This window comes from Miscanthus floridulus, chromosome 1 (assembly GCF_019320115.1).
Source record: "Miscanthus floridulus cultivar M001 chromosome 1, ASM1932011v1, whole genome shotgun sequence".
Lineage (NCBI taxonomy): Eukaryota > Viridiplantae > Streptophyta > Magnoliopsida > Poales > Poaceae > Miscanthus > Miscanthus floridulus.
The window spans coordinates 145538445-145563786 of record NC_089580.1 but is presented as its reverse complement, the minus strand read 5'-3'; the positions used below and the strand labels follow the sequence as shown (position 1 = coordinate 145563786).

The window sequence follows — 25342 nt, the reverse complement described above, 5'->3', positions numbered from 1 at the left end:
ACACCTTTAGTCCCAGCTCGTAATACCAGCCGCCTTTAGTCCCGGCTGGTATTACGAGGTGACCTTTAGTCCCGGCTGGTATTACCAGCCGAGACTAAAGGTCGTTTAGTCCCGGTCGTTTATAGGAGCCGGGACTAAAGGTCCCTCCCCTATATAAGGCGGCCATTTCTTCTTCCTCCTCACTCTTTGTCTTCATCGCCCATCGCCACTGCCGCCACCGTCGCCCTCGTCACTGTCGCCCGTGGCCACTCCCTAAGGGGTGCCATTCTTCTTCCTCGATCTGTTTCTTTTGCCTGTCGACAAGAGCGCCTCTTGCCACCCTGCGTGTGCAGCCGCTCCGCGCCTTTGTCCCTGTCGGATCCAGCTGCGCCGCCGTGCCTCTTCTCTTCATCGCTGTCCCAACGTTGTTCGTCGTCATCACCGTGCCCCCGCCGGCCTCGCCTCGTCACGCCGTGGCCCCTCGCCTCGACCGTGCGCGTGCGGCTGCTCGATCTCTGCCTTCGTCCCCGCCGGATCCAGCCACACGCGTCTCTGTGGCTCTCGGTTTCGGCCATCTGGCGGCTCTCATCGCCTCGTCCCCAGCCCGCCCCGTCGATCTCTGCCCCGGCCCCGCGTCCGCGTGTGTGTACGTGCCTAGCTACTAGCTCTATCCTTGTCCTCATCAGAGCCACCGTCATCATACTCGCCTCGTCCTCGCTGGAGCCACGATCGTCATCCTCGGCATCTAGATCGAGATCGAGAGCTAAGCAGCATTCTCCTCTGTCGTTTTGTGACTGCGTGTGTGATGTACTGTGTGTGTGCAAATTAATTATTCGGCAGAGAAAAAATGTAGAAAAAATAGATGCTATGAATTTTTGTATATATATACAGTAATACAAGATACAAAATTAATTAAACTATATAGTTGTACAAAATAATATTGAAGATATATATTTGAATCTCTTGATAATTGAATAGAATTACTTTATTATTAGTGTTATATGATTTCATTAGCTACATGATATATAATTTTTGATATATTGACTTTAGTGATATATTGTATATATATGAATTTTGATATAAGAAAAAAGACCGATTCCAGTTATTCCCCAAAAATTGTCTTACGGGAAAAGTGAAAAGGAATTAAATATTGCAGTACAAAAAGTAAGAAACCAACGAGAAGCGAGGGAGAACCCGGAGAAACCGTACTTCTACCTACCCCCATATCTTCTAAGAAAGAAGGTGGACCAGAAAAAGCGGGAATCTCAAAAGACCTTGCCAAAATCGGACTACGACCGCTCTCTCACCAAGTCAGAAAGGATAATGATGTTGGTTTCGTTGATCCAAATGTCTTATTCAAACAACATAATCCCCCGTCTGAATGGAAAGCTGAACTCGAGAAAAATCTCATGAGATTCTTAGTGAACCAACAAAACAAGGACATACTCTTCCTCTACAACTTCAAGTGAGTGTTAAATAATTAATGTCGATCATATGGATATTTGTTCAATTATTTGCTTACTAGCTAAGCTATCTCCCATATATATATATATATGTTGACTCTAGTTAATGTCGATCATATTTATGTATAAAAACATATGCAGCAATCACTGGATATTGATGGTCATCGATATGGCCAATAGTCGGTCGAGCATCTTAGACTCGTTAAGAAAAGAGCAAACAGAGTACCAAGACATGATAGATATTATCCAAGGATAATTTGGTCTCTCTAGCAACTATATATACCCCGTTCTCTTAACTGCAACAATTATTAAAAGTTATATATATATATATATATATATATATATATATATAATTCAATTAACACCATGCATGCTTTCAATTCACCGGATCTTTTTTCTCGTAAAAGTGGGTTCTAAGGTAAGAACAGGGGACCAACTACTGCGGATACTATGTTTGCGAGTTCATCATGGCGTACGCAAAAAGAACTCCCGAAGAGATCCTCAAAGTACGATATATAAATATATTCATATATTCACAATTTCTTTTATTGCTCATATATATAAGTAATCACGTGACCAACACACACACACATATATATATATATATATTAATACTTTTCCTTTAACTTTTATTGAAGACTCTATGGTTGAAGGAAAAAGTCATACAACGTGACCAACTGAAAGCGATTCAAGAGACCATAGAAGGATTTCTTAATGACCAGGTCTTAAACCCCGCCGGCGAGTTCTACAATGACATGAACGAAACATGGAAGCCAAACCAGATGGAGTGAATTTGTTATCCCAAGGATATGATAGAATATACAATGCAAGCTTTATTTGTAATATATATATACATATTATATGTACATAAAATAACGTACAATATATGTATATGCATGTAATATATACGTTAGTTTCATACTTTAGTTTGTACAAAATGTTCGAACATTATAAATGTGTAGAATACGTATATTATTAGCAGCATAAATGCGTATTCGAAAACCTATTCGAAAACCAAAACGAATCATCAATTGAAAATAGAAACAAAAAAAAAATCTTTAGTCCCGGCTGGTAATACCAACCGGGATTAAAGGGCCGGCCCACGTGGCCAGGCCGGGAGGCCTCTTTAGTCCCGGTTGGTATTACCAACCGAGACTGGCGAGAAACCGGGACTAAAGGAGGGGCCTTTTAGTCCCGGATTCGTGCTCCCGGTTGGAAAACCGGGACTGAAGGGGTTTCCCAACTAGGAGTACAACTTCTTTCTGTACTAGTGTTTTTTTTCATGTAGATGTTTATTTATTTCCATTTTGTCCGGGTGAAGTATATATGTTTATCGCATATCAACCTTCCTGTGGAGTTATGGTATTGAAATTTGTTGTGATAGCTAAAAAAATTATTAGCACCGGAGTAACTAGAAGTTCTCAAAACCAGACCATATATTGTCATCACTCGTGTCTCCTCGCTGGATGATTGATTTGCGGTTGCTTCAGTATATCATTGCAAACTAAAGGTTTGGTTTCTTTTGCGATGATATACTTTTTAAGGGCGTCAATTAGCTTTTGTGTAGATACTTCATCATTCGGGATGTGTACGTCCCACAAGTTTTGGATTATCATGGCATTCACATAATTAATTTAGGGTGAGAAACGAACTAACCTAGATGATGAATAAAACACCGTTGTATACAATTTGCATACTTATTCGTCATGGTTGGTTCAAAACTTGTTAAACAGTCTTAACTGCATCGTGTGTAATTGTAGGTATCCTTTTCTAACTTAAACAATTATAGTCGTGCACTCCCCCTGTTCTATATAAGGTACTCAGGCGGTTCATTTTTTTTACCTTTTTAAAATATGTTTGCACCTGTTACTCTAACCAAAATTTCTTTATTTATTGCAATGTGAAGGACTTGAATAATTGCAAACTAAAGTACCTCTGTTGTGATATGCCCTTAGCTTCAGGTGCCGCCGTGCCGCAGCTCCCCGTGCCGCTGCCCGTCCTCATGGCTACCTCCGAAGCCCCACGGACCTGCGTCGTGCGCCCCTTGCTCATACGAGGTTTTCCCTTTCTTCTTCCCTGCGGGAGCAGAGCAGAGCACGCAATCAGCACTGCCGATTCCGGCCTGGGGAAGAGCGGTGAGCGACGATGTGGCGGCGTTGGAGCCTGCCTGGGCTCGCGCGCACCCGCGCCACGCCTCGGTTCGAGCGGTGGTGGCCCCTATGCGGTTTGGTGGCGGCGTTAACCGGTGAGGAGAGGAGGGAACGGGGTAAAAAAAGCTGGCTCTTCTGACCGGGACTTCACGAAGCCTTTGGAAACGGACTGTCGGGTATCGATATTAGAGATACCCAAAGCAAGGAAGCTAGCGTCCACGCTGACTTCCCCGGATGGCTCGAGACGTATTAAAAGGTCTCGCTCGACCCCAATGACGTGGTTTCCGTTTCGCCCAAGGTCGCGAGCTCCGTCTCGCCCGACCTCGAGGACGCGGGTTCCGTCTCGTCCGACGGGGACCCATACCGCCGCCAATCACTCTAGGTCCAAGCGTATGGGTCTGGGCCAAAACTCTGAAGCCAAGGAAGAGGCTGGCACGCATCGATATAACCCGTGGCCATGACGGGCCATACCTGGGGATTTACATTAAGAATAGTATCGGGCGTGCCGGTGCTGTTCTGTCTAATCCTCATACGGACGCTGACAGGCATGTCAGTTCACCACGACGTCCGCCGGAACGAAGTGGAACGCCATGACCGGCATATGACGCCTGCCACGAACAGGGCCACGACATGGAGCCGTCCCTGTTGACATCTATAGGATCGGCTGGATCCACATAAAGAAGAAAAATTCCTTTCACCTAGACTAAAAATAATGGTTCTGTATAGCCATCCTCACAGGAAAAAAGAGCAGTAGACCTTAAATATATCTCTCTCATAGAAAATGGTATATTTAATATAATTTTCACAGAAGCATATATCATTCAAATAATACATAGAAATCAGTAGTCCAGCATGAATGAAGTCAACACTTGATGTAAAAAATGGAATTAGTCTGATCTATTAACACATATATCATATATACAAATAAGATATGTAGTTATCTACTTGTTCAACATGAATAATACAATGAATTCACAAATATGGATATGGAAAAAGAAACAACTATTTTTTCTTGGTCGACTAATAGTAAACTGCTTCACCTTCCACTCCATCTCTACCTGTTAAGCAAAGACATATTTTTAGTCAACAAAAAAACACTAGTATTGTAAGAAGTTTGCCTTTTTATTGAGCATAATGGGGACTGCTCAGTACCTTTTATCTCAGGTCACAAGCCAATTTGATTTGCACCAAATGCCATCTACTGAAAAACAACAAGAAAAATAGAACGCACTGCAAAAAATAGAACAAGAAATTGCATCATATAGCCACCAAAGTTCAGAGTAGTCCTTATGGCAAAGCTAATTGAAGAAAGAAAGCTTCACTCACCCTACTAAATTCAGTGGTTGCTGCAATCACTCACAAAAAAACTAATTGTGTTTAGCCTCACAGTTTCCTCCCTGTATACAAATGAGAATGTAATCATATGTACGTTACTATAACTACCATATGCTCATTTCACAAATAACTAGCGGCTGCCTTTACTTTTTACCAAAATCATCCAAATTTGATGCCCTTAGATGCCAATAAAAAGCAAAATAAGAAGGCCAGGTGCAAGAGTCTCCATACCTATCGCCATCTCTAGCTGACTTAGCTTTATACTTGGCGTGAGATACATCCATAACATTATTCCCTGATTTGAATTATATGCCTACAAAAAATGTTGCAAACAAGATACAGACTGAACTTCAGCAACATCATTCTTCAAATAATATGCATCACTGTGTATTGGGTGCAGAAGCATGACTGAACTATGGCCTGACTTCAAAAAAATGTGTACTAGTCAAATACTAAAAATAGGATAGTACAGATTTTCAACATATATTGCTCTAGTAAAAAAATCAGGACTAGTCGTATTAACAAAATCCAGTCCACATCTGGCAGCTTTAGCAATGTCAGAGTTAATTTAATCCATCAATAAACTTAGAAACAACAATGACATTCAGTTTTGGGGCCTGGATTTAGAAGCAGATTCATAAATAAACATATTTAAAATTTTGAACATATCTATAGTAAAAACTTTGGGATATCAAATGGCCTAGATCAAGATGCCAAAACATAAGGATAAATAAAGTTTAAGACATCCAAGTTTAGTTTACTAAGAAGCAACGGTTGCTCAACTCTGAAACTAATTATGAAACTTTGAATTTGGGACCAAAATTATAAAACTTTAGGACCTTAAATCTTTTAAACATTTGAGAATCCATTGAGATTTTTCTTTTCGTTGCAATGCCATGTTGTTGATTTGGATGCCCTATAGTTTCTGACGACAACATGCATAGTTTTAGACATCACCTGTGAGTTTTGCAGTACTTGCACTATAATGAGAAACACAAAAGTCACTTCAACATTGTTGATATCATGAATGCTAAATGAAGTTGCAGTAGCAAAATTGATAGCTTGCCTAAGATGCAGTCCGCATTACTACCGAGATGGCAAGATCTATCAGCGCAACACGTTATATAGTGCAACAATAGACAAGAACACAAACAACACGAATTTCACTAATCACTAATGAAAAAAAGACAAATAGATGTTTGTGTTAGTTCTACTAGGAACAAACTCCAATCCACATGTATGAATTTCAATTGTTTGACTAGAGGTACGGATCTAGGATCTGTACCTTCAATTTGTGCAAGGAGAAAGTCACTGGCTTAGATCCCCTTTGGTGACGCTAAAAAAATAGGGTTTGTGTTCCTGATGACACAACAGCAAGGGAAGGGGAGAGTTGGCGCTACCTGGAGCTTGCTTGTAGTCGCAATGGGCTCACGAAGTCCCGACGTGTGTGGCTCCGAGCATGACCGGCTCCTCTGGATCCAGTGTCGCCGGCTTCGAATCAGACCGGCAACGACGTTGCGGCAGCATCGAACCCTAGCCTGTGGGAGGGGCGGCGCGGGAGAGGTGGTTCGCCGGCGCTGGGGGAGGGGAGGGGGCAGACACTGCTGCAGGATAGGAGTTGGTGGTGGTGTTGCGGGGTCGGTGCCGCTGCCGCATCGGGATGGAGGCCGACTGGAAGGTGCTGGGGTGGAGGCTATGGGAGGCGGCGGCGCTGGGGATGGATGCGGGACGGGAAGGGGGCTGGGGTGCGGCTGAGATGGGGTGCAGTCCGCGTGGATGTAGGGCGGCGAGCGACGTCCATGGAGCTGAATTGGCTGGCGGCGGCCTGTGAGCGCCGGATGTGTAGATGGGGCGGAGGACCTGGAGCTGCGAGAGCTGAGAGAGACGGGAGTGCGGGCGCGGTCTCGGGCGGGTGCGGCGGCGCGTTTGGGATAGGGATGGGCGGCCGCGTCTGGAGATAGGTTTAGGGGGTTTTGTGTTTTTTTTTTTATTTTTTCACTATCTTTTCTATTCCACACCACACCACGCCAATACCAAAAGTCATGCGCCAATGCCGAAACCAGGGCGCCAAAGCGAAATCCACGCGCGGTTCTTATGCGCCAATAACCGATAGAATAATAACATTTTTCCTATGTGTGCATATATTTTTTCTGTGCGTTTTTAAAGAACCGACAGAATAAATTATATTTTTCTGTGAGTGCTTATTTTTCCGTGTGTGTATTGTCACGTACAGAAAAATCATACAATTATTCTATGGGTTTTCATATTTCTCTGTCGCGATATTTTAGAACCGACAGAATAATCGTAATTTTTCTGTGTGTACCGAAAAAACGCACCGAAAAATTCGTCACCCACAGGGCAATTCGAGTTTCTAGTAGTGTAATAATTAAGATACCTTCAATTTGTAACCATAGATAGACTTTCCGGGGGATTTTAGCTTTCTTGTAGATACTTCATCATGTAATCCCACATGTTTTGGGTCATTGGATCAACTCAAAACTTGCTAAATTAATTAATCTATATAATGGCATGCCACCTAATTAATTTAGAGAGAGACACTACGTAGAATATGATTTCTAGGGGCGGCTCCAGAGGCTTTGTAGGGGCGGTTTGTCCAGCCGCCCCTACGCAAGGGTCTCTACAAATCATGTATTTGTAGGGGCGGTTCCCAGGCCGCCCCTACAAATCGATTTGTAGAGGCGGCTGGTGTTTTGAGCCGCCCCTACAAATCTATTTGTAGGGGCGGTCTGGGAACACTAGCCGCCCCTACAAATCGATTTGTAGGGGCGGCTACAGTACCAACCGCCCCTACAAATCATTTTTCCGCCAAAAAAAATTTAAATTTACAATTCAAATTCGACCAGAACATATATTTTTCATGCACAACTCCATCATGACTTATCTGTGTCTGAACTTCACATGTAGGATGGGCGTTGGTCAGGCTTGATAAGCAAATCTGAGACAAGTTTTCAGATGCTTTGCGAAGACTAAAAATGAATGTAGTCAAGTACTCAACTAGATCTAATAGCTACACATCAGGAAAAAATAATACTATGAGCTCTTATTCTTCTCCAGACACACCTGTTGCCCGACCACAGACAGCTCTATCGACATTATAGATTTGAAACGCCTTGGAAACTTCCTTCTCATTCTCAATCGCATCAGCTATCTGCAAATTAGAAATGTGAGAAATGTAACATTACAGATACTATAGAAGTTTCAGTATGTGATACATCTGTGGATACAGTTCAGAGACTTGCTACAAGATAAAAACATGCAACTCTAGTATGACAGGCTTCAACATCATATTATTTCTGAACAAGTCATGTGGAAGAAATAAGTTCTAGGTTTCCCTTTAGAAGAGTACAAGTCATGGGAAACAAGAAAAGGATGAACATGAGAACTGTAGTACTGTAATTTTAGTCGGACAAACCTTATCAGTTTCCCCAAGCTTTTTACATATCCTTGCCTTTTGATCATCTTGAATATCATCCGCGCTAACAATCACATCTAGAAACTGCACAAGTACTTCAGTTAGCAGCAGTGACAGATGAAATCAACAGGAATAGTAATTAACTGGAGTATGGCATCTAGAAACAAAATAAACAGATGACCTGTGCCATCAGCTGTGAGACTGGATATCCATCTGCTATAATAACATCATCTGATTCATCACGAATAAGACTAATTTAAATACCTGAGCATCAAGATTAAGACCTTCTTCATTGCATATATGCATAATGCGGCTGCTCATCACTTCTTCTGAAAGAGGCTTGAACCTAAACTTGGCACATCTTGATGCAAGTGGTTCTATTATCCTGTAACATTAACAATCATGAATCACAAAAATTCAATATTTGTACCATAGAAAAATAATAAGATCACGTTGACAAAATACCTGCTGATATAGTTGCATATAAAAAAGAATCTGGTCACTTTGGAGCAAGTCTCCATGGTACGCCTCAAAGCATTCTACAGATGGATATAAAATATCAACTTAACATCGGATGGAATTGAAAAGCTTTCTAATTTTGATGAGCTTACGCTTTCCGTGCAGTACCAACAGCAACAGCAGACAAGTCCTTGTGTACCAACAGCAACAACGGATGATCTTCTGAGTAATTGGGGGAGGAGAGAGAGGAGCTGGAGAAAAGTACCCACAGATAGCTTTCCGTTCCAGTCAGGATAAAAGGATAGAGTACACAGCAATCAAATTACTTGCAAAAAGAGTTAACATGGTACTTGCCCATCTGCAATTATCAATAGGTCGTGATATATATTGCCCACCACTTTGCAGCCCTCGTCCTCATTGCCCAACTCAATGGATTTGTCTCCCCTGCCACAAATAACCAGTTAACCACCATGAAGATAAAATGCAACTATCAACTTTTTTTAACACAACAACTATCATATATTAGATTGATAACCCACTACCCAGAAGGGTAATTTTCTGTGTCACCATACAACAGACTGGAACGGTAGTTTTTTTCTTTACCTAGAATCATATTGAGCAAAATTTCAGCTGTACCAGTGAAATATATACCCTTTAAAAAAGCACATGACATAAAACTCATGAGTATATACCCTTTAAAAAAGCACATGACATAAAACTCATGAGTAGGTACTAAAGCACTAAAGCACTGGCCATAGCACACATGAATTTAATCCAGGCTGTCTAAGAATCCAAGTCCAAGATTAGAAGTACCTGAGTAATTGGGGTCGAAGCAAATCGATGAGTAGGTACAGACCTGCAACATCTGTAGCAAATCGATGAGTGGGACAGTTATTTAGCTTAAGTGAAGTTACTTATAGTCTTAAGGGATCATATTTCCTAATTTCTTTAGCTTGCCCTTGTCTGTAACCTGAGTACCCCAGCCCTGCATCAACTAACTCTTTGTGCATTTCCTGGACTTTAGCTTGCACCATGAATATGGTTCCTCTATCTTAAAATATCTATGCTCAACTGAATGGGAATTTGCAATTAAAATGCTGCAAGACTGGAACTGAAAGACTGAATACTTACTCTTGAGTACTAAAAGCCAGGAAGCGGACAGCTAGTAGACGAATTGATACATCATCAGTCCTCAAAACGAATCCCTCCCTCCTAATCAGTCGGCAGTCAGACAAGGTGTCGAATTGCACACATCCGAACTGAAATCAACGTGCGGGCACCCAGAATCAAAATCTTCCTCGGCCAGCTAAGCTACTCCCAGTGAGCAGGCGCGCAGGAACCGAATCGAATCGAAGGGAGCTGAGCGGAATTCGAACTCGAGAGGAAACCAAGTCGCTGCTAGTAAGTACCTGACAACAGGGAAGGGGCGGCGGCTGGTTGTAGTAGAGCTCGAGGCCCATGCCGTCGTGGATCTCGTAGTCCTTGAGGGTGATGTGGCCCTTGTAGATGTTGTACCACTTCTGGATCTTCTCGGGGCGCGTCCCTGTCTGCGCCGCCACCAGCTTCTTGAGGTCGCCGATGGTGTCGTCCTCGTTGCACTTGGCCCGCACCTTCTTCCCCAAGCGGTCGTTCAGCACCACCTCGATCATCTTCACAGGGTCCCGATGCGACGAACGGAGAACCAACTGCACGAACAGAAAAAACAGCCGACCATAGGAATCGACGAAAACCAAACCAAATCAAAAGGATTCGATCCCTAACTTTGCACAGGCCATCACAAGTGGGTTAGTGAGGATACTCCAAGAGATCATCGCCCAATTTCTACCCAATCTCCGGGAAATTTCAGATCGAGCCAAGAACACGTAAAAGTCCCCCAAAACGAAAATCGTTGATTTCTCCGTGCTCGAGTCGATTCAATCAAATAAACTCGTAGGATAGCTTCAAATCATGTCATAGCACGAATCAACGCAAAAAGAACGAACAGATTTGATCTCAAATCGACGAATCGAAAACCCCCCTAAAATAGCTCCGAAAATCACAGCAAAAGGAAAAAGTCATATTTGGAGAGGAGAACAAGTGCAGCACTACGAGCCGCGGGTCTAGAGCTCGTCGGCCGGGGGGGCGGGGGCGCTGCCGCGCCGCGCGGGCGGGCGAGGAGCCACGACCATCGGGAGCGAGGGCGAGAGAGAGGAAGGGGAAAAGGAAAGACGGAGAGAGAGAGGGTCCCGAGAGAGAGAGGAGAGAGAGAGGAGAGTAGATATTTTGGGGTGACTGACTGTACGTAGACATTTGTAGGGGCGGCTCAATCACCAGCCGTTCCTACAAATAGAAATACTGGAGGCGGCTGGTGAGTGAGCCGCCTCTATAAATCCGATCTATTTGTAGGGGCGGCTCGTATCACCAGCCGTTCCTGCTGTGCTATTTGTAGGGGCGGCTGGTCTCGTGGCTCCTAAGTACGTCATTGTAGAGGCGGCTCCATCACCAACCGCCTCTAAAAAAAAATTTGCTCCGTTACTGAAAACCGTTTTTCACGTAGTGAGAAATGAACTAACGTAGGTGTACTACGCAAAAAACACCTTTAGATACACACTTGCATGCATACGTATTCATCATGCATTCATGCTTTCTACACCAGTTGTACAACTGTCTTAACTGCATCGTGTATATATAACTGTAGGTGTCCTTTGCTAACTTCTTAAATAATTACAGCCAAATTTCAAAAAAAAAAAAATCACAGCCGCACGCTCTCTTTCCCTCCTCTCCTTTATATAGCGTAGTACTCGGGCGGGTTCATAGGGGCAAGTAATGCTGTAGAGATACTAAACAGAGGGCGGGCAAAGAGAAAGATGAGGCGGCGGCGGCAGCAGCCGAGTAGGTTCAAGACGATTTGTGTCTTCTGCGGCAGCAGGCAAGGCAAGAGGACGAGCTACCACGACGCCGCCATTGCCCTTGCCCAACAGTTGGTAATATAATTAGGGCGCGTTTAGTTCCGAAATTTTTTGGCTTTTGGCTACTGTAGCACTTTCGTTTGTATTTGGCAAAAATTGTCCAATTATGGACTATTTAGGCTTAAAAGATTCGTCTCGCCAATTACAGACAAACTGTGCAATTAGTTATTCTTTTTACCTACATTTAATGCTCCATGCATGTGCCGCAAGATTTGATGTGACGGAGAATCTTGAAATTTTTTTGTTTTTGGGTGGGATCTAAACAGGACCTTACTCTACTCCTCACCAAACCAAATACGATCGATCCAAGTATATAGTTTCGTGGTTAGCATATGCATGCAAAGGCTCCGCCAGTTTAATCTATCTATATATATATATATATATATATACTTGTTCATTATCCGGCCGTTTCATTTGACTTGGCCACGAGCATGCTAAGCATGCCTGCGCCGGCCGTGTGCAGTAGCATTATTTTCACATGCATCCACACGTCGACGACGACGGTTCTCGGTCGGCACAACAATTCAATCCAAAGGAGCGCGCCTTGAGCTGTGCTTGCAGTAGCAGCTTGTTGCCAAAAAACACCTGCCGGTGCCGGACGATGTCAACCTGCATGCGGTAGGTGGTAGGCTTTCTACACGGTAGGAGTAGTAGTACAGCAGAGTGCTCACTTTGGAGAGTCACACCACTCACTGACGCGAGCTTACATACAGGAGGAAAAAATAAATACACTGGTCTCAGCTGATGAGCATCCTGTACTACGCGATGCCATATTTAGGGGGGCCAAGTTGCCTATTTCTGTGTAGTACTTCTCCTACCCAGAAATGTTCTGGTTGTTGGGTTAGCCAGAACATCTGAATTGTTGTTGGATTAGCTTCAGTTGTGTTTGGGAATACAACACGTACTGCATGCGAATAACAAAAGCTAACTAAAAATGAGCAGGGTTATTAATTTTTCATAATATAAATAAAAGGATTGCGATAGCTTCTGATGAGTGGAGGCGGTCGGTGGTGGACGCATGCAATGCAGGTGTCAAGAGGCATCGACCTGGTGTATGGCGGCGGCGGCATAGTCTCATGGGGCTCGTCTCGCAGGCCGTCCACCGCGGCGGCAGGCGCGTCGTCGGGTACGTACGCGCGCACGCCTACCTAACCAACTCATCTTATGTTATATATAACTACTACTCCCTCCGTGGCCAGGTTCATAGCTAGCAGCCTGTTCGTTTGGCTGTGGTTTGTCATAAACGATCGTAAATTTTCAGTCGAAACAATATTGTTCTTTCACATAAACCAGCCAGTAGTACTTCTTCACGAATCAGCAACGATACGAACCAGCCAACCGAACATGCTGTCTAGAATTGTGGTTTTTTTTACGGAGGGAGTACAATTAATACACAGCTTATATCGTGTGTTAATCTAGTAGCTAATCGAGTAGTGTTCGTTCATCCTTTTTCGTCTTCCTGCAGAGTGATTCCCAGGACTCTGATGGCCACTCCTGAGGTACCTATCTATTTGCATTACGTGATGCATGCATATATAGGCATATATAGCCTGTTCGGGAGGCCGTATCGTATCGTGGATTATTTACTGCTGGCTGGTTTGGTGTGAGAGAAAAACACTGTTCCCGACTGAAAATTTACGATCGTTTACGAGCAAGCGAACAGGCCAATAGCCAGCATATCTATAGAATTTGCTCCTGCCGTTCTGGGACACACCACACAAGTTTTTTTTTTGTTTTATGATGATGATGCTGTCCGTCCGCTCCTTTTCCTTCACTCTTCAGATAATCGGAGAGACGGCGGGGGAGGTGATTGGGGTGGCGGACATGCACCAAAGGAAGGCAGAGATGGCGAGGCAATCTGATGCGTTCATAGCCCTGCCTGGTGAGTAGGAATTTAATATTGTGTGCGTGCAAATGATAGTATGATATGGTACTGACGAAATTATATGGGGGAAGTGGTCATGATTCATGAATCTCCTCGACGTTGCGCCTTAGGTCTTGTTTAGTTGGTGCCCAACCTCCAAAAAGTTGCTACAGTACCTGTCACATCGAATATTTGCGGTCTGTGCATGGAGCATTAAATGTAGATGAAAAGAAAAACTAATTGCACAGTTTGGTGGGAAATTGCGAGACGAACGTTTTGAGCCTAATTAGTCCATGTTTGAACACTATTTGCCAAATAAAAACGAACGTGCTACAGTAACCCCAAAATCCAAATTCCTACAACTAAACAAGGGCTTAGTACTGATCAAGACAGTTCTGTATCTATGACTGATGACTCTAACATTAATGCAAGCACAATAAAACAAGTACATTTCAAATTATAGTTCGTTTGACTTTTTTTTACCCCAAGTTTGACCACTCATTTTATTCAAAAATTTATGCTAAATATCACTTCTTTTGTCGTGGCTTGCTTTATTAACAACAGTTCTTCAAGAATTAGTTAAATTTGATTATGTTTGTACAAATTTTTTAGATAAGACGAGTGGTCAAACTTGAAGTAAAAAAAGGTCAAATGAATTATAATTTGAAACGGAGCGAGTACTATGTACATATCTACAGTATATGTATACTATATGTTCCACGTGCTGTGCTGCCGGCCGGATGGAAGTCCACACGTATAGCAGTACATAGCAACAAATTAAATAACCTGCATTCATGCATGTATATGCTGGTCCATAAAATGGTCATCAGGACTATAGTACTAGCTCTGGCGTGCGTACATGGCTGAACTATCCTGGCCTCATGGGGACCGTTTTTTTTCAGGAGGATATGGAACGCTGGAGGAGCTGCTTGAGATGATCACATGGGCGCAGTTAGGCATCCACCGTAAGCCGGTAATTAATTAATCATAACGATATGCTGCGGCATTTATCCACACACACGATGAGTATATATGGCTAGAGTACTAGATATGTATGTGCCTCGACGATCGGTCTATACATATATCGGCTTCTCTCTCTCATATCGTCTTCATCAGGTTGGATTGCTGAACGTTGATGGCTACTACGACTCCCTGCTGGCGTTCATCGACCAGGCCGTGGAGGACGGGTTCATCAGCCCCAGCGCTCGCGGCATCATAGTCCAGGCTCCCACGGCGCAAGAACTCATGGACAAACTTGAGGTATATATGCCTGCTAGTAGGCACGCTAATTAATAAATCTTTCAGTGATCTGCAGATTATATGCCTGCTGCTTCTGCATCATCACTAACTATACATACATATATTATTATTGTACAACAGGAATACGTCCCGTACTACGACAGAGTTGCCTCCGGTCTCAACTGGGAGGCGAGGGTCGTCGTCGTCAAGGATGCAGGTGCTGCTGATTCAGGGACGATCAGCGTTTCAGGCATATGATGTTCGCATGCAGGCCGCCATGATTAGTAACTTGTCAGGGTACTCCCAAGGCAGAAATCATTATAGTTTCTATAGACATTAATTATACTACCACCTAACCGTTTTGGCAAGACAGTTATTGAAGAGAAAGAGAGCAAAAATCATAGAAACCGGGTCTAAATTAGAAACCATGTCTCCACGAGAACCAAGACATGAAGGGATGCGAATTGGTAGAGAATTGAGAGAGAATAAACGTGATTGGATAAAAAAATATTCTGTAGAAATTATCCATTGGGACCATGATTTCTACGTGTAATTTCTATGGAAATTTAACAGGTATAGAAACTAAATGTAGTTTCTAGTATTGGGACTGCCGTTAAATCGCTCAGAATGCTGTGTTTGTGCGCAATTATGGTTAATTAATGTATTGTAGTCGTATACTTGTAGTAGTAGCAGCATTTCATATTTTCATTTGAATTAGTTCGGTAGCTTAAGAATCAAAGTAGTATATGGTGTTGTAGTGGTAAGAGCTTTAATTGGGTTTTATTATTAGTCAACGCTTTTTTATGGAAGTCAATTATCGGTTCTCACGATCAAAATCCAAACCTACTGTAGATCGCAAGAGCTGTATATCAAGTAAGCTACTTTTTTTTACGAAACAGGAGGGGTTTGACCCCGACTGGCTTTTATTTAAAATATAAAAAAGAACAAAAGTGTATCAAGTAAGCTACTCAAAATATAAGCATGTTCGCTTGTTGGTTTCAGCCAGCCCAAACCAGCCAGCCAACAGTGTTTTTCTCTCACAATAAATTAGCATCAGCCAACCCAAATCAGCTCAGAAACCGCCTAGCGAACAGGCTAATCAGACTCTAACATTAATGCAAGCACAATAAAACAAGTACATTTCAAATTATAGTTCGTTTGACTTTTTTTTACCCCAAGTTTGACCACTCATTTTATTCAAAAATTTATGCTAAATATCACTTCTTTTGTCGTGGCTTGCTTTATTAACAACAGTTCTTCAAGAATTAGTTAAATTTGATTATGTTTGTACAAATTTTTTAGATAAGACGAGTGGTCAAACTTGAAGTAAAAAAAGGTCAAATGAATTATAATTTGAAACGGAGCGAGTACTATGTACATATCTACAGTATATGTATACTATATGTTCCACGTGCTGTGCTGCCGGCCGGATGGAAGTCCACACGTATAGCAGTACATAGCAACAAATTAAATAACCTGCATTCATGCATGTATATGCTGGTCCATAAAATGGTCATCAGGACTATAGTACTAGCTCTGGCGTGCGTACATGGCTGAACTATCCTGGCCTCATGGGGACCGTTTTTTTTCAGGAGGATATGGAACGCTGGAGGAGCTGCTTGAGATGATCACATGGGCGCAGTTAGGCATCCACCGTAAGCCGGTAATTAATTAATCATAACGATATGCTGCGGCATTTATATATCCACACACACACACACACACGATGAGTATATATAGCTAGAGTACTAGATATGTATGTGCCTCGACGATCGGTCTATACATATATCGGCTTCTCTCTCTCATATCGTCTTCATCAGGTTGGATTGCTGAACGTTGATGGCTACTACGACTCCCTGCTGGCGTTCATCGAGGCCGTGGAGGACGGGTTCATCAGCCCCAGCGCTCGCGGCATCGTATAGTCCAGGCTCCCACGGCGCAAGAACTCATGGACAAACTTGAGGTATATATGCCTGCTAGTAGGCACGCTAATTAATAAATCTTTCAGTGATCTGCAGATTATATGCCTGCTGCTTCTGCATCATCACTAACTATACATACATATATTATTATTATACAACAGGAATACGTCCCGTACTACGACAGAGTTGCCTCCGGGCTCAACTGGGAGGCGAGGGTCGTCGTCGTCAAGGATGCAGGTGCTGCTGATTCAGGGACGATCAGCGTTTCAGGCATATGATGTTCGCATGCAGGCCGCCATGATTAGTAACTTGTCAGGGCACTCTCAATGCACAAACCATTATAGTTTCCTTGAAAATTGTACTATCATCTAAGCGTTTTGCTGATGTGGCAAGGTAGTTATTGAAGAGAGAGAGCAAAAAATCATAGAAACCGGGTCTAAATTAGAAACCATGTCTCCATGAGAACCAAGACATAAAGGGATGTGATTGGTAAAGAATGGAGAGAGAATCTATGTAATTGGGTAAAAAATTGTTCCGTAGAAATTTATCCATTGGGACCATGATTTCTACATGTAATTTTTATGGAAATTCAATAGGTATAGAAACTAAATGTAGTTTTTAACATTGGAACTGCCTTTAGATCGCTCGGAATGCTGTGTTTGTGCGCATGTATGGTTAATTAATGTATTGTAGTCGTATACTCGTAGTAGTAGGAGCATTTCATATTTTCATTTGAATTAGTTCGGTAGCTTAAGAATCAAAGTAGTATATGGTGTTGTAGTGGTAAGAGCTTTAATTGGGTTTTATTATTAGTCAACGCTTTTTTATGGAAGTCAATTATCGGTTCTCACGATCAAAATCCAAAGCTACTGTAGATCGCAAGAGCTATATATAAAGTAAGCTACTTTTTTTATGAAATAGGAGGGGTTTGACCCCATACTGGATTTTATTTAAAATATAAAAAAGAACAAAAGTACATCAAGTAAGCTACTCAGGGCCCTATTCCGCTTACCCAGAAGCTGGCTTGTTTGACTTCTTTTTTCAGCCGGAACAATGTTTTTTCTCTCCTAACAATTTAGCCATAATAGTATTTTTCAGGCAGTTTCAGCTAAAATTCAGCAAGTCGAACAGGGCCTGGGTATATGGGCTGAGCAACCACAATGTATATGGCTGAGTAGTCCTGGGTAGCTTTTGTGTAAGTGGGGGCTATAGTTATTGTTGTTGCCATATCGTTGGACCTTTGGTTGTAGAATAAAATATTTATTTTCCCACCTCCATCTCTCTCTCAAACCTATGGTCACAGCAGCCACAGGTGCTAGAGGCAAGGGAGAGAGAGCGAGGAGAGAGAAGAAATATTTGTTTATTTTTTATGGACAGTTCATAGGACTATGGATACCTCTAGTTATGGATTGCTCTATAGACTCCATCTACGATGTTTCAGCTAGCTGGGAGACAATATTTTAATATCTACGAACTATTTTTCTAGAACACTGCAGTTGCTCTTATATCATATCACTCTCTAAATCCCACCATGTCGAATAAAAACAAATACAATACAAGTCACCCATTTATTTCACACTTCATTCATTCCAAATTATAAGTCAATCTGACTTTTCTAGATATATAGTAAAAGCATTTTCTAGATACAAGTCACATCTAGGAATATCTAGAAAAATCTCAATAAATCTAAAAAACATTATAATGGATGTCAAAATACATTTTGCAAACTTTTCACAATGAAAACACGAGAGACACAACCAAGTTGAATGCATAGTATGAACGCATTCATCATTAAATTTATGTTCCATTCACGTTCCTTGAGTCTCATTTTTTTGTTGTGGAAAAACAAGCAAAACATATTTATTTAGATATAGATATATATTATATAATGGTTTTACCATTTTCTACATCTTGGTATTTTTCCTATTTTTCTAGAGCTAATCTTAGATTTTCAAGCTTATAGAGATATTTTTATGAGATTTGAATATTGTATTTGGATTTGTTGTATCATAATCTCTAGTATTTTAGAAGCTTATAGATTTCTTTTTATCAAAAAAGCTTATCATGTATTTACACATTTTTTACCTATCGGCACTTGTTTAGATGGGCTAGGACTAAAGATAGTTGGCTAACAATTAGCTTTATTCATCTAACAAGCCCTAGGTATAGATATAAATATGGATATAGAAGAATTCAGAAGAAAAAAATAGACCACGGCAATAGTTCTATACCTATAATAATAAAGAGGTAAAATTTCTGACCATTTTTTCGTCCACCCCCCTAACTACCGGTAGTTAAGAGCTTCTTCCGTCGGACTTATATGACCTTAGATAGTTATGACAAATAGATCTCTCCGAGCCTAAATAAACTGATTAGGAATAGGAATCCTAATTTAAATAGAAAATAAATTAGACAAAATCTTAATTGTTTTTATTTTCTATATAGCAAAACGTTTTGTCGGGGACAAATACTAGGGTACCCGAAGAGGAGGAGCTAATAACCATCAACGTTGATTCATCCGAGCGGTCAAGAGCGCAACTACAGCTCTTGCCGACCCCAGGTACGCAACCTCCGCCTCGCCCGGCCTCTGAAGGCAGGTTCCACCTCGCCCGACCTTCGAGGGCTGGCTCCGCCTCGCCAGACCTCTATGGGCCGGTTCTGCCTCTCCCGACCTCTGAGGGCCAGGCCCCGCCTTGCCCGACCTCCGAGGGTAGGGCTCTACCTCGACCGACCTCTGGGAGCAGGGCTCCACCTCGTCCGACCTCCGAAGGCTAGCTCCACCTCGTCCGACCCCTCGGGACCGCGCTCCACCTTGCCCGACCCCTGAGAGCTGGCTCCGCCTCGACCGACCTCCAGAGGCAGGGCACCGCCTCGTTCGACCTCTAAGGGCTAGCTCCGCCTCGCCCGACCCCTGAGGTCCGCGCTCTGCCTCGCCTGACCCCTGAGGACGGACTCCACCCTCGCTCGACCCTTGGGTTTGTGCTCCACCTCACCCGACCTCTAGGGAGGGACTCCGCCTCGCCCGACCCTAAGGCCGGAGGCTCCGTCTCGCTTGACGGAGACCCATACCACCACCAACCACTCTAGGTCCAAGCGTATGGGCCTGGGTCAAAGCTCTGACGCTAGGGAAGTGACCGGCACACCTCGATGTAACCCGCGACCCATGACGGGCCATGCCTAGGGACTCATATTAGGAACAGCATTGGGCGTACCGGTACTATTCTGCCTAACCCTCGTACGAACATTGATAAACGCATTAGTTCACCATGACGTCTGCCAAGACAGAGTGGAGCGCCACGATCCGGAGACAACGCCTACACATGGCGCCAGTGACGAATAAGGCCACGACGTGGAGCTGTCCCTGTTGACGTCTACAAGGTCAGCGGGACCCACATGAAGGAAAAGAAGGACCCTATGATCCTAGGGGACTTCTTCTCCTCCTCATTCTCATCTCTTCCCTCCACTGTAATCCCTGCTTTCCCTTAGCCTATAAAAGGGAATGCAGGGCATCCATTAAGGGCATCGCACATCGGACTCAACTCAAATCGATCGGACCAAACCGAACACATCCGAACCTGACTCGACTCGACTCGAATCAGCGCTCACCACAACACACCACCAGAGACTTGGGACTAGTCCCTCTCTCTACCGTTTGTAACCCCTACTACGAACTTTCAATGCTAGTAACACGAGCAGCAGCAACGAACTGGACATAAGGACATTCCACTCAAACTAGTATAAACCTCATGTCCTCTTAGCACACTATCCAGGGTAGATGTGTAATAATACAAATTTACTCGTCAGTGGCAACTCGAAACACCAACAGTTGGCACGCCAGGTAGGGGCCTTTTGTTTGTCTCAACATCAACACCAGGCCTCGGATGGTTAGTCACAACCTCAGCTGGGTCCCAAGCGCGCATGTGCACTTCGGGGACCTGGACTTCATTGTCGCGGTAGAGGGAGAGTTGGCAATGGCTCCCGCCGCCATCCGACCTCTCCATTCCGGTGGCCTCGACGCAATCACCGAGGCACTTAAGGAGCTGTAGTTGCACACACCGGGGGCCCACGCCCTCAGAAGCAACCAGCTCCTCAACTTCGACTATGGGTGGTTAGAGCGCTAGCTCAGCACCTTCCTGGGACCCCGGCCATCCTAGGAGGACCTACGCCACCTCACCTTCTCGTTCGCCAACGTCATGGCATAGCTTGCTAGAGAGGAGCCACTCTCTCCGGAATACCTCATCCGAAGCGCCCCGACGGCGCTCCCATTCGGTCTCCACGACGCCGTAGAGACCGATGGTCACCCTATGCGCAACTCATGCCTTCATTCCCCGCGAACGATGGTTTGTGGGGATGACCGAATATGTCACAGCATCTTTCCACGACCTCCTCGCGGGAGAATCAGAGTCACCTTTTGGCTCTGACTCCAGCAGGGGGAGTCATCACCCCTCTCGTGAGTGTTTCATGGTAGGTACCCTCGAGGGACACGTCGAAAGCATCCACGATGAGGAGGCTACCCCGACGAACGACCTCGATGATAAGGTCGAGGGGGACATAGCGGCCCCACCCCACCTACGGGGGTAGCAGTTGAAGGCCCAGCGCCTAGAGCTCAAGGAAGCACGACTCCAGCTCGAGTAGGAACACGCAGAGCTCGATTAGGAGATAGAGCACCATGGAGATGGTGGGCACTCGCACGCCATGGCCCGCGATGTGAACTGAAGGATCATCGTGGACGATGAAGCCCTCCCGTACTTTGCCCGGACGAGCCAGAACATCACTGCTACGGTGGCCTTACTTCGTGGGATTCCAGGGCCTACGATGCCCGAGGATCGTCATGCCCACCACGAGATTCGCACGCTGCTCGAGCATGCGGCGGCGCAGTAGGCTAAGAGCTCGTTGTCTCGGTGACACGAGCTCAACGCTAGCCAACGTACGCCCTCAGAGCACATTAGCAAGGATGCATTAGTCCAATAGGCGCCACAAAGGCGACAGACAGTGCACCGCAGTCCTGGTGCACCAGTGTCTCGGCTACAACCATGACGCATGCGACACCCTCGAAGCCCGCTGGCGTACCTACGACGACCCAAGAGAGGGAGCTAGCCGCGGCTATCACCCTTGTCGTGGCGGACGCTATGACAGTGGCAAGGACCGAAGTCTGAGCCTCGGCCTGCCGGGGCCTCAGGCCTTCGGCCGACACATCTTCAACGCCGCCTTCCCGCCAAGGTACCGACCACCAACCAACATCCCAAAATACTCCAAGGAAACAAACCCTGGACTATGACTCGAGGATTATCAGCTTGCCTTCCAAGTCGGTGGAGTGGATAATGATGATTTCATTATCCGCAACCTTCCATTGTTCCTGGCCAATTCAGCGCGAACATGGTTGGAACATCTTCCACCCAACAGAATCCAAAGTTGGGCAGACCTAAAGGAGGTTTTCATGGGGAATTTCTAGTGCATGTACAAATGCCTTAGGAACCCATGGGATCTCAAGAACTACCGATAGAAGGCCAGAGAAACCCTTCATGGGTACATCCAGCACTTCTCCCAGTAGTGCAACGAGCGGTCTAACATCGCCGACACCGACGTTATAGGAGCATTTCTGTTAGGGACCACCTACGAGTCCCTGGTACACAAGCTAGGACATAAGGGCTCATGAACCACTAAGGAGCTCCTCGACATCACCACCAGCCATGCCTCGGGCGAGGAGGCAGTCGGAGCAATCTTCGACCGCCTCAAGGGCAAGGCAAAATGGGACAAGGATGCCGGTGAAGGTGCCTCCTACCGTCCCATCAAGAAGAAGAACAAGCAGCGGTGTGAGGGCTCGCTCATGGCCGACGTCGACCATAGGGGGGTCAGAAGCCCATGGAGGGCACTCCGAACCACTTTGAGAAGCTACTCAAGGGGCCATGCGTGAACCATGCCTTCCCCGTCAAGCATCTATACAAGGACTGCAACCTCATGAAGCGGTTCTTGTCCAGAAGCTCCAACAAAGGGGAGCACGGGAAGGACCCCGACCCAACCATGGAAGACACTAAGGGAAGGACAGCGGCTTTTCGACGTTGGATGGCTACCTCATGATCTTTGGAGGGTCGGCAGCCTACGACTCCAAGCGCCGCCAGAAGCTCACATGCTGCGAGGTCTATATGGCCGAGCCAGCCATGCCTGCATTCCTCCGATGGTCGGAGTCCGCCATAACCTTCAATCGAACCGACCACCTGAAGAGCGTCCCACAATCGGGGAGATACCCGCTCGTGGTTGACCCGATCGTCAACACAAAGCGACTCATCAAGGTACTAATGGATGGAGGCAGTGGCCTCAACATCATGTACACCGAGACGCGCAACGCTATGGGCATCGACCGAGCACGCATCTGGTCGATCGGGGCGCCTTTCCATGGCATCATGCCTGGAAAGCAGGCCATGCCACTTGTGCAAATTGATCTGCCAGTCACCTTTGTGGGTCCATCTAACTATAGGACGGAGACCCTCACCTTCGAGGTGGTTGGGTTCCATGGAACTTACCGCGCCATCCTGGGACGACCATGCTACACGAAGTTCATGGCCATCCCCAGCTACACCTACCTAAAGCTGAAGATGCCAGGCCTAAGTGAGGTAATCACCATTGGCACCTCCTTCTAGCGCACCTACGAGTGCGAGGTCGAGTGTCGTAATCACGCCACGGCAATCGTTGCCTCCGGAGAGCTCATGGTCATTAGGAAGGAGGTCGCCAAAGAAGCACCTGACCCCAAGCGGTCGACCGAGTCTTTCAAGCTGGTAGAGGGCGCCAAAGAGGTCCTCATAGACCTTGGCAGCCCTGAGGGCAAAGTGGTGCACATTGGCACCACACTTTCCTCCAAATAGGAAAGCACGCTTGTCAACTTCCTCCGTGCCAATAGAGACATCTTTGCGTGGAAACCCTCAGATATGCTGGACATTCTGAGGGAAGTTGCTGAGCATGCCTTGAAGATCCGCCTAGGCTCCAAGCCGGTGAAGCAATGCCTGTGTCGTTTCGACGAGGGGAAACGCAGGACCATCGATGAGGAGATCATGAAGCTTTTGGCGGCCGGGTTCATCAAGGAAGTGTACCACCCCAAGTAGTTAGCCAATCCCGATCTTGTATGAAAGAAGAGTGGGAAATGGAGGATGTGTGTTCAATTCACGGGTCTCAACAAAGCGTGCCCAAAGGATCCATTTCCTTTGCCACGCATAGACCAAATAGTAGACTCTACCTCAGGGTGCGAAACCCTCTGCTTCCTTGATGCGTACTCTGGGTACCATCAAATCATGATGAAAGAGTCCAACCATCTCACGACATCTTTCATCACCCCCTTTGGATCATTCTGCTATGTCACAATGCCATTCGGTTTGAAGAATGCTGGGGATACGTAGCAGCGTTGTATGCTCAAGTGTTATGGGGACCTCATCGGGCAGACTGTTGAGGCCTACGTGGACAACATCGTGGTCAAGTCCAAATGGGCTGACCAGCTCGTAGCCGACCTTGAGCAAACCTTCGCCAAACTCTGAGCAAACGACATTAAGCTCAACCCTGAGAAGTGTGTTTTTGGGGTCCCGAGGGTCATGTTGCTTAGTTTCATCATCTCCGAACGTGGCATCGAGGCCAACCCAGAGAAGATCTCGGCCATCACAAGGATGGACCTGATTCAGAATGTAAAAGGGGTGCAGCGAGTTACAAGGCGCCTCACCACGCTCAGCCACTTCATCTCATGCCTCGGCAAATGAGGTCTCTCCCTTTATTGACTTCTGAAGAAGGCCAACCACTTCGAATGGATGTCCGAGGCCTAGGAGGCGCTTGACATGGTCAAGAAGCTTCTAACGAAGGCCTTGATCCTAGTTCCTCCGATCGATGGAGAACGCCTTCTCCTCTACATTGTGGCCATCACGCAAGTGGTCAGCGCCACCCTGGTAGTGGAGCGAGAAGAAGAGGGGTACGCCCTCAAAGTATAGCGCCCCATGTACTTCATTACCGAGGTCCTATCCGACTCTAAGACCCGCTACCCCCAAATGCAGAAGCTCCTGTACGCCGTCCTCATTGCCAAGAGGAAGCTATGCCACTACTTTGAGTCACATCCGGTGACAGTCGTGACATCCTTCCCCTCGGCGAGGTCGTCGAAAACCAGGATGCCACAGAAAGAATCGCAAAGTGGGCACTTGAGCTGATGGATCAGGGCATTACGTATGCCTCTTGGTCAGCCATCAAGTCCCAGGTGTTGGCTAATTTTGTCGCAGAGTAGACCGAGGTCCAAATTCCACTAGCGGTCATCGACCAGGAGTACTGGAGATGTACTTCGATGGATCGCTTATGAAGAAAGGCACTGGCGCAGGGCTGGTCTTTGTTTCGCCCCTCGGGGTACGCATGAGGTACATGGTTCACCTCCATTTCCTCTCTCCCAACAATGTGGTCGAATATGAGGCGCTCATCAATGGCCTGCGTATCGCCATCGAGTTGGGCATCCGACACCTCAATGTCTGGGGTGACTCCTAGCTGGTCGTCGACCAAGACATGAAGGAGTCAAGCTGCCATGACACCAAG

At 45.4% G+C, this 25342-nt stretch overlaps 1 protein-coding gene and 1 pseudogene across 1 annotated transcript; one reads left to right on the top strand and one right to left on the bottom strand.

Annotated features, from left to right (window-relative positions):
* Window positions 1-8670: 8670 nt before the first annotated feature.
* LOC136543133 (uncharacterized) lies at window positions 8671-11078 on the bottom strand. The gene is made up of 6 exons (XM_066535675.1): window positions 10229-11078; window positions 9951-10078; window positions 9174-9263; window positions 8972-9070; window positions 8826-8899; window positions 8671-8745 (listed from the first exon to the last, which is right to left on the bottom strand). Exons 1-5 carry the CDS (start codon window positions 10466-10468, stop codon window positions 8890-8892), a joined length of 567 nt encoding a protein of 188 aa, XP_066391772.1. The 5' UTR covers window positions 10469-11078; the 3' UTR covers window positions 8671-8745; window positions 8826-8889.
* A 587-nt stretch (window positions 11079-11665) lies between these two features.
* Window positions 11666-16792, top strand: LOC136464789 (probable cytokinin riboside 5'-monophosphate phosphoribohydrolase LOGL3; annotated as a pseudogene).
* Window positions 16793-25342: the final 8550 nt, after the last annotated feature.

Excerpts from the sequence above, each read along its gene's own strand:
- LOC136543133 (XM_066535675.1), bottom strand. The coding sequence starts at position 10,468 with ATGATCGAGGTGGTGCTGAACGACCGCTTGGGGAAGAAGGTGCGGGCC. Across the intron at positions 9,264-9,950 it reads CTGGCTTTTAGTACTCAAGA|GGGAGACAAATCCATTGAGT; the intron begins GTAAGTATTCAG and ends TATTTGTGGCAG. Across the intron at positions 9,071-9,173 it reads CTATTGATAATTGCAGATGG|CTCCTCTCTCTCCTCCCCCA; the intron begins GCAAGTACCATG and ends ACTTTTCTCCAG.